This window comes from Hippopotamus amphibius, chromosome 11 (assembly GCF_030028045.1).
Source record: "Hippopotamus amphibius kiboko isolate mHipAmp2 chromosome 11, mHipAmp2.hap2, whole genome shotgun sequence".
NCBI classification, from domain to species: Eukaryota; Metazoa; Chordata; class Mammalia; order Artiodactyla; family Hippopotamidae; genus Hippopotamus; species Hippopotamus amphibius.
In genome coordinates, this window is record NC_080196.1 from 24,954,949 (window position 1) to 24,974,272 (window position 19,324).

General features: G+C 51.7%; 2 protein-coding genes across 2 annotated transcripts; both read left to right on the forward strand.

Moving 5' to 3' along the window:
• Positions 1-1,493: 1,493 nt before the first annotated feature.
• Positions 1,494-12,778, forward strand: C2 (complement C2). Its single transcript, XM_057698744.1, has 18 exons — positions 1,494-1,652; positions 1,819-2,028; positions 2,603-2,788; positions 4,604-4,777; positions 4,858-4,956; positions 5,151-5,284; positions 6,385-6,523; positions 7,136-7,276; positions 8,068-8,157; positions 10,371-10,511; positions 10,636-10,730; positions 10,827-10,938; positions 11,056-11,221; positions 11,308-11,384; positions 11,539-11,630; positions 11,835-11,961; positions 12,134-12,183; positions 12,334-12,778. The coding sequence occupies exons 1-18, from the start codon at positions 1,607-1,609 to the stop codon at positions 12,508-12,510; spliced, it is 2,256 nt and encodes a 751-aa protein (XP_057554727.1). The 5' UTR covers positions 1,494-1,606; the 3' UTR covers positions 12,511-12,778.
• Positions 12,779-13,172: 394 nt separating this feature from the next.
• Positions 13,173-19,321, forward strand: CFB (complement factor B). The gene is made up of 18 exons (XM_057698743.1): positions 13,173-13,377; positions 13,474-13,707; positions 14,135-14,320; positions 14,456-14,629; positions 14,850-14,951; positions 15,073-15,209; positions 15,523-15,661; positions 15,996-16,127; positions 16,407-16,508; positions 16,600-16,737; positions 17,240-17,337; positions 17,468-17,585; positions 17,806-17,959; positions 18,063-18,139; positions 18,345-18,457; positions 18,557-18,689; positions 18,770-18,819; positions 19,121-19,321. Exons 1-18 carry the CDS (start codon positions 13,314-13,316, stop codon positions 19,268-19,270), a joined length of 2,301 nt encoding a protein of 766 aa, XP_057554726.1. The 5' UTR covers positions 13,173-13,313; the 3' UTR covers positions 19,271-19,321.
• The last annotated feature ends 3 nt before the right edge of the window (positions 19,322-19,324 follow it).

Below are 19,324 nucleotides of genomic sequence, written 5' to 3' on the forward strand. Positions count from 1 at the left end.
CCATCTCAAACACACTGTAAAGAGGGAAAGAGAGCATGAGGAAGACTGCATTGGTTCATAAAGCTTCCATCTAGAAGTGTCCATGTCACTTACAGTCACATTTCATTGGCTAAAGCAAGTGGATGGGGAAGTTCAAACCTACTACATGACTGAAAGGAGACAAAGCCAGAACATCTCTAATACTCACCACTCTGAAGGTAGTTTATTTCTCTCTTGTAAAAATCCAAGCATGTGGGCAGGGCTGGTATGACATCAACTCAGTGCCAGGCACCCAGTCTCCTCTGTCTGTTTGCTCTATCATCCCCGGATATTGCTCTTGAATCACCATCAGATTTATATTCCAGCCCATGGGAATGGGGCAGGGTAGAGAATACTCCCCTTTTACTTGTAAGTTACACACATCAGTTCTACTCACATTCTATTGGTCTAAGTCTGGTCACCTGGCAATTAGCTGCAAGGGAAGCTGGAAAATGTAGTCTTTAGCTGGGTGACTGTGTGTCCTGCTAAACACCTCTTACTGTAGAGGGAGGGAGAACAGATACTGGGTGTAGGGGAAGCACCAGCAGATTGGTCACAGCAGCAGCTTTAGGACTCCCAATACCAAGGCTGTCACAGTCTTCCTGCATTCAGTCAATTCTGTCCAAGGAACTGACTTTGTGTGTGTTCACTCTGTGTATGTGCGTTTCTGAGAAGTTATTTGTAAACTTAAATGATCATTTCAGAGAAGTTTCATCTTCATCTTTGATTTCATCTTCATCTTAGTTACTTACACCCCACATTGACAAGTATTAAAGAGATTTCTGTGGGATGAGGAGACTAACACACTAGCTTAGGGTTTCTTTGCTTCCTGCATTTCATACAAAAGGCACGTTGTAATTTAAAGGCACATCCCAAATCCAAAAATACTTTCATTCCTTTCAACACCAGATGTATTTATTTAATAAGCTGGGGATTTTATCTACTGGACTTTCCGGGCAAATGATCTCAACATTTTTCCAGTCTCTAAAACTAAGTGTTGATTTCCTTTGTGTCCCTAGATTCTCTCTGGGGAAGGATTGCAGGGAAGAAAAAGATGGTCAATCCTCCTAGGTATCAAGAATTTCTAAGAATTACTAGTTTAATCCTTTGGGGGTTTATGTTCAAGAAGACAATACTACTGTAGATTCTGAGGAAGTAAAATCCACTAGGGAAAACCCAAAAGAAAACCGAAACTTTACTTAAAACGTTTTGCAATATCTCAGTTGGTTTGTGGGTTTGTGTGTTTTAGATTCATCGTTCAAGAGCGTGTGTGTACGTGTGTCTGTGAGGGGGTGGAGGTGGGGAGCCGTGTGCAGAGCCTGTGGTGCAGATCAACTGACTCTATGGATGTGTCAGGATTAGGGAGACAGGCCAAATGTCTCACCCTCCCAGCTCGGTCTCCAAGCCCTGATTATTTTTTGCTAATGTGAGAACACCTCCCCCTCTCCCCCCATCCCCTGCCACTCCCTAGTTTTCTTTCACTGGCAGCAGATGAAGCAGGAGCTGAGCCAGCTCTGGTTTGCGGGAAGTCAGATGACCTTTTCCCTCTCCCAGCTCTGTGCCTCTCCCGGCCCCTAAGGTAGACACCATGGACCCACTGATGGCTGTTCTTTGCCTGCTGCCCCTGTACCCAGGTAGGAGCAGGGGAGGGGGGATGCTGGGGTTCTGTGGGGCGAGGCCAGTGCCACCCCACACAGATTGAGTTTCCACGTGTGAAACAGACAGTCTCTTCTGCTTTCCTTTTCTCATCCGTGCCTTCCTTCTTTTCTGCATTTCTGTGTTGTGTCCCCATGCCCACAGGCTTGGTTACGGCTGCTCCCTCCTGCCCTCAGAAAGTGAATATCTCTGGGGGCACTTTCACCCTCAGCAACGGCTGGGCCCCTGGGAGTATCCTCACCTACTCCTGCCCCCTGGGCCACTACCCATACCCGGTGGCGACAAGGCTGTGCAAGAGCAACGGACAGTGGCAGGTCCCGAGATCTACCCGGCCGGCAAAGGCGGTCTGCAAACGTGAGGCTCCCAGCCAGCGGCCACCCCAGGACTTCTATTTAGGCTGCTCAGGGTGGGGCTTCATAAGACTAGATGGGGTGGCAAAGCTGCTTTTCCATAGTGCTTTTCAAAATAGTGGGACAATGTCAACTGCCCATAGCAAGGTACTGGAGACAGGCTCTGCTGGCTATTGTGGGGTGCCAGATCCAGGGACGATTTGTGAAATACCTAATCGACTGCACAGTACTGACTGTTCAGAATGGATGCTGAATGGTCCTGGCAACCCCTGTTGTGCCAGGAGTCACCCATCTACTTACGCACTCATGGGACATCTGAGGACCCCAGGGGAGGGGCTGGGGTGGCCATGGCCCTCAGGGGGCTGCGAGAAGTGGCTGTTTCTCAGTCTATTAGGTTGAACTGTGTGAAAATGCCAATATTCAACCAATTGCCAAAAGTAGCAATTTCACGGGCAAACCTAATAGTTTGACAACCAGCTGGCTCTTCCCATGCATCCAAGCTGAACGTCACCCACTCAGTGTCCAGCCCAGGTGTTATCCCTCCATCCCTATATTCTCATGCCCTTCTCTCCCTCCAGCTGTTCGCTGTCCAGCCCCTGTTACCTTTGAGAATGGCGTGTATACTCCACGGCTGGGGTCCCACCCTGTGGGCAGCAACCTGAGCTTTGAGTGTGAGGATGGCTTCACACTGCGGGGCTCGCATGTGCGGCAATGTCGCCCCAATGGCATGTGGGATGGGGAGACGGCTGTGTGTGACAATGGCGGTGAGTGCCCTGATGGATGGCTGCATGGGGGCGGGGGTCTCCCAGGAGCCCTGGAGCCAGATATGTGCCCAGAGAACCTCTGTGGGGACAGGGGCTTGCTGTTTCTGGTGCCAAAAATCATATTCCTAGATTTTGGTCAGTTGAGGTCTATAGTCACACATCTCCAGACTGTGGGGATCCTGGCTCAAGGAAGTTCGTGCTAAGCTTCAGATCCAACATAAAGACTCCAAATGCTCTGTCCAGCTTTTCCCAATGCCTCAAAGCTAGACTGGTATTTGGGCCCCCTGGGCTATTGCAGGGAAGATATGATGAAGAGAATCGAGTGTTGTGCTTAGGTGCCTTGCCACAGGAGACAGCTTGGGTTCCAAGCCCGGCTCTGATTTTGACAGCCTTTGGGCAGGTTATTTAACCTCTCTGTGCCTCAGTTTTCACATCTGTAAAACAGAGATGGTAAGAATACTGACTGCATGGGATTGCTGTGTGGATCAAGTGAGTTGCATCTGAAATAGCCCCTGGAATCTGCTAAGTGCCACATATACTTTTGTCATGGTTATTACTGCCCCTGTGAAAGATTGGGGCGGGGGCTCTGTTTGACAGAAGTGGGGTTCGTGGGATTCCCTGGAACCACCTCTGCCTGTGGGTTTGGGGGGCTTCCTGGATCACAGTTCTGAATACATAATACAGAAGACAGAGTCCATGAGATGGCAGGACCGTACCCTCCGTACCCTCCCCTGGTGCCCAGCTGTTGGCTCCCTATTCACGTCCTTGATTCTTTCACAATAGCCATTTATTCAAACATAAATATAATTCATTTGCAAATTGAGGTTTAATCTACCTAAAGTGTACAAATCTTAAGTATTCAGCTTGATGAACTTTTACATGTGTATCCACCCACGTAATCAATACCCAAGACGAGTGTCCATCAAGAGGCTCCCGCCTGTCCCCTCCCACAAGGTAACCATGCTTCTGACTTCTGTCTCCATTGATTTGTTTAGCTTATTCTTCCACCTCATAGCAGTGGAATCACACAGAACGTGCCCTTTTGCGTCTGGCCTCCTTTAGTCAACATTCTGCCTGTGAGATGTATCCACGTTTTCCTGTGTACCAGCAGTTTGTTATTTTTTTACTGCTGTGAAATTCCATTACATGAATATACTGCAATTGGTCTATGCATTCTCCTATTGATGGGCATTTGGGCTATTTCCAGTTTTTGGTTATTATAAGTAAAGCTCTATGAACATCCTTGTATGTGACTTTGGGTGCACATAAATACTTATTTCTCTTGAGCATATTATCTAGGAGTGGAATTACTGGGTCACAGGTTGGCATATGTTTTCTTTCAGTAGAGGCTGCAAACAGTTTCTCGATTGACACTCCAGCAACGTAGCAGCTCTGGTTGTCTCACATCGTCTCTGACACTTGGAATTACCCATCTTTTAGTTTTAGCAGTTTGGGTGGGTGTGTAGTGATGTCTCACTGTTTGCAATATTCTCTGTGGAGGGGTAGGACTCCTCAGCCAGCATCTTCCCTAAGGCTCTGGGATGGATACAGGCAGAGTCCCTGGGTTGGGATTGGGATGCGTTAGCTGGCAACTGAGGCCACTGAGTTCTAAACATTTTTCCCTACTACAGGTTTTCCATCCACACACCTGGGAAGTACAGCTGTGGTGTCTCCCAACGGAGAGGCCAAGGGGCCCGCAGAGGCTCTGAGGGTCTGGAGAGGAGGAAGAGGCTGGAGGGAGAGGGTGGGTGAGTAGTGCCTAGAGGCTGAAAAGGCAGGTCCCTGCTCACCTCCATCTTCCTCTGTTCCTCACAGCCAGCCACTGCCCCAACCCGGGCATTGCCGTGGGTGCAGTGCGGACGGGGTCTCGCTTTGGCCTTGGGGACAAGGTCAGCTACCGCTGCGCCTCAAATCTGGTGCTGACAGGGTCTGTGGAGCGAGAGTGCCAGGACGACGGGGTCTGGAGTGGGACGGAGCCCATCTGCCGCCGTGAGTAGTTGCTCTGACCCTCCTGAGACTCCTGGACCCCCGACCCTGGTCCCAGCTGACCCCAGTGGCTCTCCCCACAGAGCCCTACTCTTATGACTTTCCTGAGGATGTGGCTCCTGCCTTGGGCACCTCCTTGTCCTACCTATTTGGAACCACCAATCCCACCCAGAAGAAGAAAGGTGAGTGCTTGAGGTGGGCGTGTCAGGGTGCTGGGCGGCAGCAGGGGAGGGGCAAGCTTCCAAGGGGCCAGGATCCTCCAGTGGGCTCAGCGGGGCTGAGCCGACTGGAGGAGAGGCAGAGAGGCCTGATCGCCTTGGCAGGAGAGCGGGTAGGAGGTAGAGGTCTGAATCTTTCCCTTCTATATTTCTCCCAGAAAAGGTGGGCCGCAAAATACAAATCCAGCGCTCTGGTCACCTGAACCTCTACCTGCTCCTGGATGCCTCTCAGAGTGTGGCAGAAGAGGACTTTCGAATCTTCAAGGATAGCGCCTCCCACGTGGTGGACAGGGTCAGGAAATAGGAGCTCACACACATGGGCAGCCTTCCTGCACTCACTGTCTGTCTCCTTCCCTTCCTCAGAATCCCACTCACAGCCCACCTCCTCCAAGAAGTCTTCCCAGATTATACACATGCCATGCAGGAATCACGGATTTAATTTAGAGGATCCTATTTTTCATTCCACAAACACTATTGGGGTACCTACTATATGTCAGGCATGGTTCTGGGTGCTGAGGGACCCCAAAGCTGAACAAGGCCGAGATCCCACTTTCCAGGAATTCATCATCTAGAACAATGGTCTCCACAGAGGGGTACCAAAAATAATCTGCTGGCATGTGGCAAGAAAATACTGGTATCCATGTTGAATAATTGTAATTTAACTTAAATTAAGAACTTGATATTTAATAATTTCCTTTTAAAATTTCAATATTTCCTCTGTGTTTTAAAATGTGTATAATACATTTAAATAGTGGTACACTTTATAAATGTGAGTATACTTTATAAATACATTTACCTATATTGAGGGATGTGCTCAGGATGTTTCTACTGATGGGGTGCACGAATAGAAGAGTTCAGAAACCACTGGTTCAGATTCCTTGCCAGCACTTTGCTTGGGAATTATGCTTTTCACAATAGTTTGTGTAGATGTATGTTTTTCCTCCCAGCTCCATTTTAAAGAAGGCAGCTTTTGTGATCCTTAGTGTCTCTCTTAAGACGTAAAGTTAAGTAACTCGCTAAGCTGTGAGGCTGCAAAAAGCAACAGACAAGTGCCAACAGGTTTGAATTCTATGTCTGTCTCTTACCAGTGGTGTGATCTGGGGCAAGGTAAACAGCCTCAGCTTCCTCGTCTATAATAGGGACCATCATGACCCTCACAACATTGAAATGGAGATTAAATGAAGAGCGAGCCTGTCAAAGAGAGATGACCAACAAATGTCAGTTTCCTGGCTTCTTCGAGCAGCCATTTCCCAGGAAGAGACCCTCCAAGGGCCTTGCATCTGTCAGTCTCTGTCCAGGCTCTCTGCCTCCTCCAGGCCCTTTTCTGGCTCTCTTACCAACTCCCCTTTGGTTTGGGGGCCCTTCATACTACCGATCACTTGCCCTTCACAGATCTTCAGCTTTGAGATCCAGGTTAGTGTTGCTATCATCACTTTTGCATCAAAGCCCAAAGTCATCATGTCTGTCACGGACGACAAATCCAGGGATGTGACTGAAGTGATCCACAGTCTGGATAACAGCAACTATAAAGGTATGATGTCATCAAATGAAGGTGATGGGAGTGGGGGCAGGGGATGAGCTCCCTGTGCCTGCAGAGATTCTGGACAAGTTTGAGAGAGAGGGAGGTCTCCTGGTGGCATTCAAGTCCCAGAGCCCTGGGACTAAGTTTCCTTAGCTGGGGTTGGCTTCCAAGTCAGGTTCATGGTGGGAGAGTCCCAGCTCCTACCAAGCCGGCTTACTTGAATGTGCTACATGTCCAAATGCATCGTGCAGGTCTTCAGCTCCTCCCTGAAGCCAGAAGCACCTGATCTGGTTTTCATAGTCTCCTCATGTCATTATGAAACCACTTGGATGGTAGGCAGCAGTTGGCTGAAACAACCCACGTTCTTTGGAAGCCCCATCTCTGAATCTTGGGACTTGAGAATGGCCTTTAGTGGGGTTATGCAATGAACATTTCTAAAGGGAAAGGCTTTTAATGTTTGAATGGGCAATGATGCCAGATCTGTAACTGGATATCAAAGGTCTGTGTTTCAAACCAATCAATAAATGCATTTCCAGTGTTTGGGGAAAATAGAGTGATTCCTTTCTCCCAGGTGGTAGGTGGGAGGTTTCTAAGAGAGTTTTTCGTCTTCACATATTCCAGACCATGAAAATGGAACCGGGACCAATGTCTACGAGGCACTAAATGGTGTCTATGTCATGATGAATAACCAAATGCAACGGCTCGGTATGAACACGGCGGCCTGGCAGGAAATCCGACATGCCATCATCCTTCTAACAGATGGTGGGTATCGCCGTCTTTGTGAGTGAGTCTGGCACGGTGGAAGGGGCAGCAATGTGGGGTCAGAAGACCTGCGTTCGGGTTCTCCCCTTGCCTCTTCGGGCCTTGGTTTCTTATTTATAAAGTAGAAATAGTGTTGATGGTGACAGCCACGACAATTATTGATAATGGAAGCTGCCCTCCTTTCTGTACACAGTGGGTTTTTTTGGTTTGTTTATTTATTCTTTATTTTTTGGTCACACTGCATGGCATGTGGGATCTTAGTTCCCCGACCGGAGATCGAACCCGTGCCCCCTGCAGTGGAAGCGTGGAATCTTAACCACTGGTCTGCCAGGGAAGTCCCTTTACACAGTTTTTACTTTACACAATTTAAGTACTGTGTGTAAAAGTGCTTTATGATTATAAGTGTTAGTTACTATTATTACCTGGGAGGTCACCTAGAGGGAGCTGGTGGGGAGGCGTGTCTCCGGACCAGTGATGGTGAGGTCCGCCAGCGGAAGGGCAGACTGGGTAGTGGATCTGGATTCTACCATTTATCTCTTGATTTTGTCCAAATTACATAGCTCCTCTAGAAATCAGATTTCTTGTCTATAAAATGAGACCCACACTTACTGGGGCTTCATGAGAATCAAATGAGCCCCTGGCCCAGTGCTAAAGAAATAATGTATCTTGAACTCGAGTAGGAAGTGTACACGTTGAGGTTCCCAGGGTGAATGCCTTGCCACTCCTGCAGAGCTGGGGGGAATCGTGACACATCCACGCAGATGGACAATTCTTTTCCTTCCTTGCTCTAGGAAAGTCCAACATGGGTGGCTCTCCCAAGGTGGCTGTTGACAAAATCAAAGAGGTCTTGAACATCAACCAGAAGAGGAAAGACTACCTGGGTGAGCCTCCGCCCCTACCCTGATCTGTGCTGCCCTGCAGGGGGCCTGGGCCCCGCAGCCAGGGGTTCCAGCATCTCGGCTGTATTTCTGTCAAGACCCCAGGCTGTGTCATTCTGTTTGAAGGCAGCTGAGTGTCACACTGAAGAGTCTGTAGTCAAACCGCCTGTGGTTTCAGCCTTGGGTTCATCTTTGATTGGCTGTGGCCCTGGGTAGTTTCTTTACTTGCAAGAAGAATATAGTACAAGGACCTACCTCACAGGTCGATAAGGGCAGATGCTCAACCACTGCATGGCACAGAGAAACACTGTGAGGTTGTGGCCACCGCCATCCTCACCGTCATCACTTTCACTCACCATCTTATGTTCCACAAACTTCTCCAGGAAGAAAAGGCCTGGATTCCTTGCGGAACTGTCCCTGGCCTTTCTCCCTTAGTGGTGCAGGTAACTAAGGCTCTGGCAATTGCAGTCTTTAAAAGAACTGTTCCTCTAATTCAGACTAAATAAAAATTGCACTGACTTTTGACCAGAAAAGAACTTCAAAGAGAAATGGTTCAGATAAGGGAGGCCAGTTGATTTTGAGGCCTCCAGTGTTCAAGAGGAATCCGCTTACCCTCAAGGGGCAAAACTCAAACTCCCTAACTCCTTAGCATCACTGGGCCAGAGTTAAATGCTTGAAAACACCTTATTGAAGACAGGCAGGAAGTGCAGAACTGCAGAGAAATAGAGAAAACGTGGTATGTCATAATTGTCCAGCTCCCATCGTAACTGCAAAAGAGGACCGTGAGGGGTACAAAGGGTGGGAGAAGAGCAGACACCGTAGGCATCCCAGGGCAGCTCTGACTGGCACCCACGCTGGCTCGGAGGCTGGCGTGGATGGTTGTGTGAACCCAGGTTCTCCCGTGGGAAGGGATGGCTCCAGGGCCCTCTCCCAGCGTTGACATTTTGCAGAGGAAGACCTGATCTGAAGTTTGCCTCCACGCTATATCATGAGTTCTTTTTATTCACTGAGTCATTTGAAAGTACTCACTGAGAGCCTCTCCTAGGCCAGGCACCACTCTAAGAACACAGCTGTAAGCAAAACAGAGGAAAATGCCTGTTGCATGAGGATGTCAGTCTGGAAGGGCCAATGTATTCGTTTCCTAGGGCTGTGGCAACAAATTACAAATTTGGGTGGCTTAAAACAACAGAAATTTATTTTCTCACATTCAGGAGGCCAGAAGTCCAAAATCAAGGTATCAGCAGGGCCGTGCTCCCTCTGGAGACTCTAGGGAAAAATTCTTTCTTACCTCCTCCAGCTGCTGGTGGCCCCAGGCACTCCTTGGCTTGTAGTAGGATAACCCAGTCTCTGCCTCTGTCTTCACATCACCGTCTTTCCTGAGTGTACCTCTGTGTTGTCACATGATTTTCTCTCCCTCTGTGTTTGGGTCCAAATTCCCCTGTTCTTATAAAGGCATCAGATTAGCTGCCCACTCGCCACCACTGCCTCTGTCCAGTGTGACCCCATATTTTTTTTTATGGCCACGCAGCACGGCATGTGGGATCTTAGTTCCCTGACCAGGGATCAAACCCATGCCCCCTGCGTTGGAAGCGTGGAGTCTTAACCACTGGACCAACAGGGACGTCCCCAGCATGACCTCATTTTAACTAATTGTATCTGCAAAGACACTATTTATAAAAAAAGGGCATATTCACAGGTCCTGGAAGTTAGGACTTGAACATGTCTTTTGGGAAGACACAATTCTACCCACTCTAGGCATTAAACAAAATAAATAAGGAAACCATATGGCATGGTAGATAGTGACATGTGGTAAGGTATAAAATGAAGCAGGAAAGGAATGGAAGTGTCTAGGGCATTGCCGTTTTACCCAAGGAGGCCAGGGAAAGTCTCCCTGAGATGGTGACATTTGAGCCAAAACTTAAAAAGGTAAGAAAGTGAGGCATATGGGAAGTCTGGGAGGAGGACGGAACCAGGCAGAGACACAGCTCATGCAAAGGCCCTGAGGTGGGGGTGTGCCTGTCAATTTGAGGGACTGCAAGGAAGCCATGTGGCTGGCAGACAGGGAAGGGGGAGAAGTGGTAGGAAATGAGATCAGATAGGTAGTGGGGGGTCCTGCTCATGTAGGGCTTTGTAGGACACAGCAAGTTCCAAATTATAGTCTCCTGTCATGGGGTAGTCCCCCAGCCACAAGATTCTGGTGATTTCCTCCCCATCAGACATCTACGCCATTGGCGTGGGCAACCTAAATGTGGACTGGAGAGAACTGAATGAGCTGGGGTCCAAGAAGGATGGTGAGAGGCATGCCTTCATTCTGAAGGACGTGAAGGCTCTGAGCCAGGTCTTTGAGCACATGCTGGGTGAGTACGTTTCGCCCTCTCCTAAGCAAGGTGGCCAGTGTGGAGCCGGCCAAGGGTTCATGATGGCACCTGCTCACAGAGCCCCTCACCCACCTCCTTCACCATCTGCTCCTCACACCCACAGATGTCTCCCATCTCACGGACACCATCTGTGGGGTAGGGAACATGTCTGCCAATGCCTCTGCCCAGGAGAGGACACCCTGGCATGTCACTATTAAGGTACCAGGAAGGAGGAAGGGGGCTTGGATCCCAGAGGTGACGGCGGCCATGAGCCAGAGACACGGCAGTCCCTGAAGATCACCTGTTTCCCTGCAGCCCAAGAGCCAGGAGACCTGCCGGGGAGCCCTCATCTCGGACGAGTGGGTCCTGACAGCCGCTCACTGCTTCCGCAATGCTGAGGACCACTCCCTGTGGAGGGTCAGTGTGGGTAAGGAAGGGCCTGCGCCAGCTTTCTGACCCCGTGGGCAGAGCTCCCACCCCTTGTTCCTAGCCCCTGGCCCCTTCAGGAGCCCTGGCCCAGCCCAATCTGCCACATTCTTTCCAGGGGATCCCAGCTCCCAGTGGGGCAAAGAATTCCAAATTGAGAAGACAGTGATCTCCTCTGGGTTCAACGTCTTTGCCAAGAAGAATCAGGGAATCCCGGAGTTCTATGGCGATGACATCGCTCTGCTAAAGCTGGCCCAGAAAGTGAAGATGTCCACCCACGCCAGGTGCCCGCTGGGGGAGAGTGCTCTGGGGAGCCCTGGAGGAGGGGACACCAAGGATGGGCCTCTGTAACCCTTGTCCTTCTCCTCAGGCCCATCTGCCTTCCCTGCACGGTGGGGGCCAACCTGGCTCTGCGGAGACTTCCAGGCAGCACCTGCCGAGACCACGGTGAATGCTGGGCTTGGGATGCATGAGGAACTGGGATCAGGGCTTGGGGGGTGATGACTGCAGGTGATGCTCAGGGCTGTGCTGCAGCCCCCACGTCGGGAGTCTGGATGCTGGGTAAAGGGACCGGCACTCATATCCTTTTCCTTGACTGCAGAGATCGAACTTCTGAACAAATTGAGCATTCCTGCTCATTTTGTGGCTTTGAATGGGAAAAGGCTGGATGTTAACCTCAAGACAGGGTTGGAGGTGAGGGTCTCAGGTCCAGGATGCTGTGGGGGGGGGGATGGGGTTCCCCTGTGGCAACTCCCAGAACGTCTCTCTTCATCCCTTAGCTCTGGCTGCTTTCTCCATCTGACTCCAAGTCACCCCTCCTCCCAGGCCTAGCTGTCCTGCCAGGTGTCCCCTGGGCCTGCTCACGACATCCTTCTGTCCTGTTCTACCCTACTACAGAGGGAAAACTGTATCAAGGTTGTCTCTCAAGACAAAACCACGTTCCCCAACTTGACAGATGTCAGAGAGGTGGTGACAGACCAGTTCCTATGCAGTGGGACCCCGGGGGATGACAATCCCTGCAAGGGTGAGCCTCTCCCACCCACTACCCACCCCCAATCCCTACCCTGGAGCCTGGATTCCGGAGGGGAAGGCCACCTGTGTCCCTGTGGCTGGCATGCATGCCAGGACACTGGTACACTGCCCCAACGCAGTGGTGAAAGTCAGGATGACAGTCTCTTGTCTCTCCTCTCTGGCAGGAGAATCTGGGGGAGCAGTTTTCCTTGAGCGGAAATTCAGGTTTTTTCAGGTGAGGCGAGAAGGGGGATGCTCACAGGACGGGGCTTACAGGGTCTCGGCCTTGGGGGGCGATGACGCAGGCCTTTGAAGGATCAAAGGAGGTTGGGGCTTGGGGCTGGGACTGGAGCAGCCCCCCCACCCCAGCCTCTCCTTCTTCCAGGTGGGCCTGGTGAGCTGGGGTCTGTACAACCCCTGTGGCAGCTCTGATAAGAATTCCCGCAAAAGCCCGCCCCGTGGCAGGGTCCCACCACCACGAGATTTCCACATCAATCTCTTCCGCCTGCAGCCTTGGCTGAGGCAGCACCTGGAGGGCGTCCTGAACTTTTTGCCCCTCTAGTCGTGGACACCGAGCCCTTTGCTGGACCTGCCATCTCTCCCGTCTCCTACCTCTGCACGTCCACCCTCAGCCTCCATGACCCTTTCGCACTCCTTGTTCTGACCACATTCCTGCCTCCAGGGTCCGGAAGCAGCGGCACATCCAGGCCGGGGAATCCCCGGTGCTCCTGCCAGCACCGACCCCACCCTCTGCTCTCCTTGGCTCGCTCTCCGTCCACTTTCACAGGGAATGACTATGTTATGAAATTAATAAAAATCAGTGATTTCCACATCTGTTTGTGCCTCTGCCTGGGGGCTGGCCTGTGGGGAGAGAAAGGCCAGAATGATTCCAGGAACCGCAAGAAGGCAGGTCAGAGACCCTGCTGGACAAACAATGGCTGGACTCTGCTCCACAACAGAGTCAACAGGGGAGCCAGTGGGGGCCTTATATCTAGTCCCCAAGGGGGAGGTCTGGGCTTGTCAGGGGGGAATTGCAGCTGAGAGGGGGTGCCGACAGGCAGAGTCCTGGACCTTGGGCAGCAAAAGGTGGGGCTTTGCAGTTTCTGTTTCCTTGATTGGCAGCTCAGGGGGGCCCTCCCGCTTGGACATTCCGGAAAGTGATGTGGGTAGGATGGGCGGGGCAAACAGCAGGTGCCAGAACACCGACTGCATAAAAGGCTGGAGGTTGTGGGGGGCAGGGGAAGGGAGTGTGACCAGGATCAGGTCTGGAGTTCCAGCTCGGACACTGAGCCAAGCAGACACACGGCAGAAGCCGGGAGAGGCCATCCTGCCCCAGCCCCAGGTTCTCTCCTGTCTTCCGTCACCATGGGGAGCAACCGCAGCTGCCAACTCTGCCTTGTACCCTTGATCCTGGGCCTCTTGTCTGGAGGTAAGTGAGATCACAGCCGCCCTCCCCCCACTCCTGCTGCCCCCAGGATCTGTCCTTGGCCTTGTGAGGCTAGGCTTCATCAGCTTTTCTCTTTAGGTGTGAGCCTGACGCCATTGCCTGAGGCTGAGTCCCAAAGCCTCTGCTCTCTGGAGGGAATAGAGATCAAAGGTGGCTCCTTCCGGCTTCTCAGGGAGGGCCAGTCACTGGAGTACTTGTGTCCTTCTGGCTTCTACCCATACCCTGTGCAGATTCGCACCTGCAGATCCACGGGCTCCTGGAGCACCCTGAGGACCCAAGACAGAAAGATTGTCAAGACGGCTGAATGCAAAGGTTGGCAGGCAGTGAGGATGGGCATGGGCCAGCGGAGGGGTGGAGCAGGTGTTGGCCAAGGTCCAGGCTGCGATAAGATTAGACTCGTGTGGAGACCAGGCAGGCTGACAAGTTAGGCTGAGCAAGGGTAGGAGCTGAGCGAGGGTTGGAGGTGGAATGGAGCGAGAAGGAAGGGGAGCCAACCTTTACTAAGCATTTATCCCATGTCAGGCAGCCCTGGCAGTTCAAAGAACACTCAGAAATGGGGATGGGGACGTGGCAGGACTCTTCATGGGTTGAGGTACCCTCCAGGGGTCGAAGGTAGTAGCTGATCCTGTGGGACCAAGAAGGCGTTGTTTCTCAGGGACAGGGTCCCTGAGATCAGGAGGATATCCTGAAGCGCAGCCCTTTCCTCTCACTAACTTCTGCGTGTTCTCCTCCCCCAAAGCAATTCGCTGCCCCAGACCACAGGACTTTGAGAACGGGGAGTACTGGCCCCGGGCCCCCTACTACAATTTCAGTGACGAGATCTCTTTCCGCTGCTATGATGGTTACACTCTCCGGGGCTCTGCTAATCGCACCTGCCAAGAGAATGGTCGGTGGAATGGGGTAACGGCCATCTGCGATGATGGAGGTGAGAAGCACTCCCTCTTCCCACAATGGTACCTTCTCCCTCACCACCCTCAGCCTGAGGAACCGGCACCCTAGCTCTTGGGCTCTACCTTGCCCTTCGGGTCTCAGGCTTCCACGTCTCATGCTTCTTCTGTAGCGGGGTACTGCCCGAATCCGGGCACCCCCATTGGAACAAGGAAGGTGGGCAGCCAGTACCGCCTTGAAGACAGTGTCACCTACTACTGCAACCGGGGGCTCACGCTACGTGGATCCCAGCGGCGAACATGCCAGGAAGGTGGCTCTTGGAGTGGAACGGAGCCATCTTGCCAAGGTGACACTTCATCTGTACCCTCAAGTCAGATCCTGCTCTCCCATCCTCACATCCCCACACCAGAGCACTGCCTTCTCCCCCTACAACAACCTAGTTCCTTCCTCACTTCTAAACCTCCCTGACAAACTTCTGAGCTCTTACCTCCCTGGAAACCCAGCATCTCTCGTCACTGTGTCCCTGAGCCTCCCAGACATTTGGCCTGCTTTCTGATCTCTCCCAGACTCCTTTATGTACGACACCCCTGCAGAGGTGGCCGAAGCCTTCCTGTCTTCCCTGACAGAGACCATAGAAGGAGTTGATGCAGAGGACGGGCACAGCCCAGGTTTGAAGGCAGAGAGGGGAGGTGGGGCAGGGAATCCGTTGGGGGTGGGGTGGAGTAGAGGACGGAAAAGGGGCAGGAGAACCATGCATCCTGGAGCCTGAGTCTCTCTGGTGGCACCCAGGGGAACAACAGAAGAGGAAGATTATCCTGGACCCCTCGGGCTCCATGAACATCTACCTGGTGCTGGATGGATCAGACAGCATTGGGTCCCGCAACTTCACAGGGGCCAAGAGTTGTCTCAACAGCTTCATTGAGAAGGTTGGGTCCCCTCCCCCTGAAAGTGGGGATCCTGAATGGACCTCACTGCCCTGCAAGGACTAGCTCCCTGATACTCCCAGCCCCTCTGAGCCACAAGGTCCCAGAAAATCTGCAGGTCCTATTCTGTCCTTTCCTTTTACTTGAAGCCGTTTCTTGACCTTTAACCCAGACTTCTCCATGAACCCCGGGGTGACGAGTCAGTCCTTGAGTCTCTTTCTATGTCCTTCCCTGTCTGTCCCAGCAAAGCTGCTGAATTCTCCCAACCATGTATTCTATTTTCAATGCCATGACCCCTTGCCCCCCTTACCCACAGGTGGCAAGTTATGGGGTGAAGCCAAAATATGGTCTAGTGACATATGCCACAGACCCCAAAGTTTTGATCAGAGTGTCCAATGAAAAGAGCAGCGATGCAGACTGGGTCACACAGCAGATCAACCAAATCAACTACGAAGGTCAGAGGTCAGGGAAGGGAATGGTGGGAGGTTCACTTTGGGGTCAGTGAGGTCCAAAGTTTCAGGAATGTTGTGGGAAGGGGGTGATGAGATCACGTGGTGGGGCAGGGAGGACTACTTTTTAATCCATGGTTGGACAGCAGGGTCATTGGAAAATGGGAGTTGGTGGGAACCCTTTGGAACTGAGATGGTCATTTTGTTGTCAAAGGGACGTCAGTGGGGTGACAATTTACTCAAATTTTGACAGATATAGGATCCCAGTTGCTGCTAGGCCTCTGGGGTCAAGGATAGCTTGGAAGTCCAGGTGAGGTGATGATTTCTTCCCTTTCCACAGATCACAAGTTGAAGGCAGGGACTAACACCAAGAAGGCTCTCCAGGAAGTATACAACATGATGAGCAGGGAAGTGAACAACCTCCCTGAAACCTGGAACCGCACCCGCCATGTCATCATCCTCATGACTGATGGTCAGAGGGACTTTCTCCTGCTTCTTACTCCCCACCCTCTCAAACCAGTGTGTGGCCCTGAAGTCCACGTGTAACACTGGACTCATGGTTGGGGGCCTGAGTGCTGCTTTTTCCTGTGAACCTTTAAAAGGAGGGACCCTTCTCTCCATGATCTCTCACTTCCATCTCCTCCCCAACCTGCTCATTCAGCCATATGCATCACTCCTTCCAGCCAGCTTATCTTCCTTGACTCTCTTCCTTCCTTGTCTCCCACCTTCATGGTCCCTGTCTCTCCTGCAGGCTTGCACAACATGGGTGGGGATCCAGTCTCTGTCATTCATGATATCCGGGACTTGCTGGACATTGGTAGAAATCGCAAAAACCCCAGGGAGGATTATCTGGGTGAGTTTTATCGCCTAGGACTCAGCACCCCACTTTCTTAGCTCCTGTCACCTAGGGCCTGGACCCTCACTCTCCTTTTTCTCTCTCTCAGATATCTATGTGTTCGGGGTTGGGCCTCTGGTGGACCAAGACAACATCAATGCTTTGGCTTCCAAGAAGGATAAAGAGCAACACGTGTTCAAACTCAAGGACGTAGATAACCTGGAGGATGTTTTCTTCCAAATGCTTGGTAGGAAGATAGAAGGTTATAAAGAGATGGTCAGGAAACTCAGCTTTCCCCAGACCCATCAGGTCACTCATTCTTCCACTCTTCCTGAAGCCCTGCTGGTCTGGAAGGCCCTTCTCATTCCTCCTTCTCTACCTCCGTGTCACTATTCTTATTTCCTGGTACTCTCCACTGTCTGATTTTAGAATCAGCGAGCTCTGAATGATACAGAGATCTTTCTTAAGTCCCTCATTTTACAGATTTGGAAACTGGGGCCAAGAGAGGTCAAGGAATGGCAAGTTAGCAAGAGTTGGGCCTGAAAGCTAAGGTCTCTGATCTTAGTCTCAGGTTCCCTTCATGATACCACAGAGGTTCCCTGCCCGCAGCTTAAGGAAACAAGTGCCCCTGCCTTCCCTTTCCTCCTATGGGCATCTGGTCCCCACAGACATGTAGGCACCCCTCCCCAAAATGCTGCTGCCATTTGGAAATGAAATGTCCCAGCTTTCAGTACAATCTTTCCTACCAGATGAGAGCCGGACTCTGGGTCTCTGCGGCATGGTTTGGGAGCACAAGAAAGGTAGTGACTATCACAAGCAACCGTGGCAGGCCAAGATCTCAGTCACTGTAAGTGCAGCGTCCTTGTGGCGGGGACTTATGGGAGGTGAGGTCAGGATGAAATGGTCGCGGGAAGGGCAAAGTGTTCATAGATGGTGTTTGTGAAAGCCAAGCTTTTCCTCTGTCGCTCTGTTCCCAGCGCCCTTTGAAGGGACATGAGAGCTGTATGGGTGCCGTGGTGTCTGAGTACTATGTGCTGACAGCGGCACACTGTTTCACTGTGGATGACGAGCCACACTCAATCAAGGTCAGCATGGGTAAGGATGCAATCAATCAACCCTGAGCTTCAGCCATGCCCTCTGGGCATTACCTCCCAGTGTCTGAAGAACCCACACGCCACCTGTCCTCAATGCAGCTCCTTCCCTTGCAGGCTGGACCAGTTAGGGATGGGGAAGACTTGAATTAGGGATGACTTGGAGGCAGGAGGCTGCCTACAGAGAAGTGGGTGGTCTAGAGGTACCCACTCTCCTATTTCAGGAGGGGAGAAGCAGGAGTGGGAGGTAAAAGAAGTTCTATTTCACCCAAACTACAACCTCAATGTGAAAAAAGAAAAAGGTATTCCTGAATTTTATGACTATGATGTGGCCCTAATCAGGCTCGAGAGGAAGCTCAAGTATGGTGAGACCATCAGGTGAGTCACCCGGATTCCCAAAGGAAAGGCTGGGAAAGGCGGGGCTGGAAGCCTGGGGCAGGTCCAGGGTTCACCATCTCTGAATTTCCCCATCTCTCAACAGGCCCATTTGTCTTCCCTGCACTGAGGGATCGAATCAAGCCTTGAGGCTTCCACTGTCAACCACGTGCCGGCAACAGAGTAAGACACATTCAGGGAGAGAAATGTAAGGGTGAGATTCTGCGAGACAAGGGAGGCATGAGAGGGAGCTACGGGAAGAGCAGGTGATGCCCAGTCCAGTCTCTAGCTCACAGGGAGGGGTGGAGGGATATTTGCTGAGTGACCAGGACAAAGACAATGGGGGAAGGGAGAGTGCTGAAATGACCCAGTCTGTCCATTTGTCCAGTGCAAGAGCTGCTCCCTGCAAAGGATATCAAAGCTCTGTTTGTGTCTGAGGTGACTAAGGATCATAAGAAGACACTGATTCGGAAGGAGGTCTACATCAAGAATGGGGAAAAGGTGAGGAATGTGGGGTCCTGAAGGTCTTTTAGGGCCTGACTCTTCCCAAGCAAGCTTTGTTCATCACCTCTCTCCTCTGTGTCCCCACCTCACCTACAGAAATCTGGCTGTGAGAGAGACGCTCTACACGCCACAGGCTATGACAAAGTCAAGGATGTCTCTGAGGTAGTCACCCCCAGGTTCCTTTGCACCGGAGGGGTGTCTCCCTATGCTGACCCCAACACTTGCAAAGGTGAGAGCAGGCTCTTTGGTTGTGATATAAGTTCCTAAGGCCCAAGAGTCTTTTCCTCTACAGCTTCTCCCTCCCTGTAGGTGATTCTGGTGGCCCTCTGATAATTCACAAGAAGAGTCGCTTCATTCAAGTAAGTTTCCCTTTTCCTCTCTGTGGGGAGATGCCAAGTGGTCAGCGCGGGCCCCAGAGCAGGAAAGCTCACTGTATGTGGCTGGAAAGGGGAGGGTGGAGCCTGCCTCACCTTTGGACTCTTCCTTGAACTGGCCAACTTAGGGCCGTGCGTCTGGTCTGTGTGCCAGGGGATAGGACTGAGCTGGGCCCCTAGTCTCATCCTCCCAGGTCAGCTCAGATGCAGCTGGGAGTAGCTGTGCTTCCTGGGATTAGGAAGGAATTCTACCCAATGATTCCTGGCACCCCCTCGCCCTCTCCAGGTTGGTGTGATCAGCTGGGGCGTCGTGGATGTCTGCAAGCGGCGGCAGCAGCAGGTACCTGCTCACGCCCGAGACTTTCACATCAACCTCTACCAAGTGCTGCCCTGGCTCAAGGAGAAACTCCAAAAAGAGGATCTGGGTTTTGTATAAGGGGTTTCCTGTTGGAAAGGGGCATGAGATCAAATTAAAACAGCTGCGACACCA

What these genes read in the sequence shown, in the direction of transcription:
- C2 (XM_057698744.1), top strand. Translation starts at nt 1,607, where the DNA reads ATGGACCCACTGATGGCTGTTCTTTGCCTGCTGCCCCTGTACCCAG. An exon ending in CCTCCCACGTGGTGGACAGG is followed by an intron (nt 5,285 to 6,384) that starts GTCAGGAAATAG and finishes TGCCCTTCACAG; the next exon opens with ATCTTCAGCTTTGAGATCCA. An exon ending in AAGATGTCCACCCACGCCAG is followed by an intron (nt 11,222 to 11,307) that starts GTGCCCGCTGGG and finishes CCTTCTCCTCAG; the next exon opens with GCCCATCTGCCTTCCCTGCA.
- CFB (XM_057698743.1), top strand. Translation starts at nt 13,314, where the DNA reads ATGGGGAGCAACCGCAGCTGCCAACTCTGCCTTGTACCCTTGATCCTG. An exon ending in CCTGGGCCTCTTGTCTGGAG is followed by an intron (nt 13,378 to 13,473) that starts GTAAGTGAGATC and finishes TTTTCTCTTTAG; the next exon opens with GTGTGAGCCTGACGCCATTG. An exon ending in AGAAGAGTCGCTTCATTCAA is followed by an intron (nt 18,820 to 19,120) that starts GTAAGTTTCCCT and finishes CGCCCTCTCCAG; the next exon opens with GTTGGTGTGATCAGCTGGGG.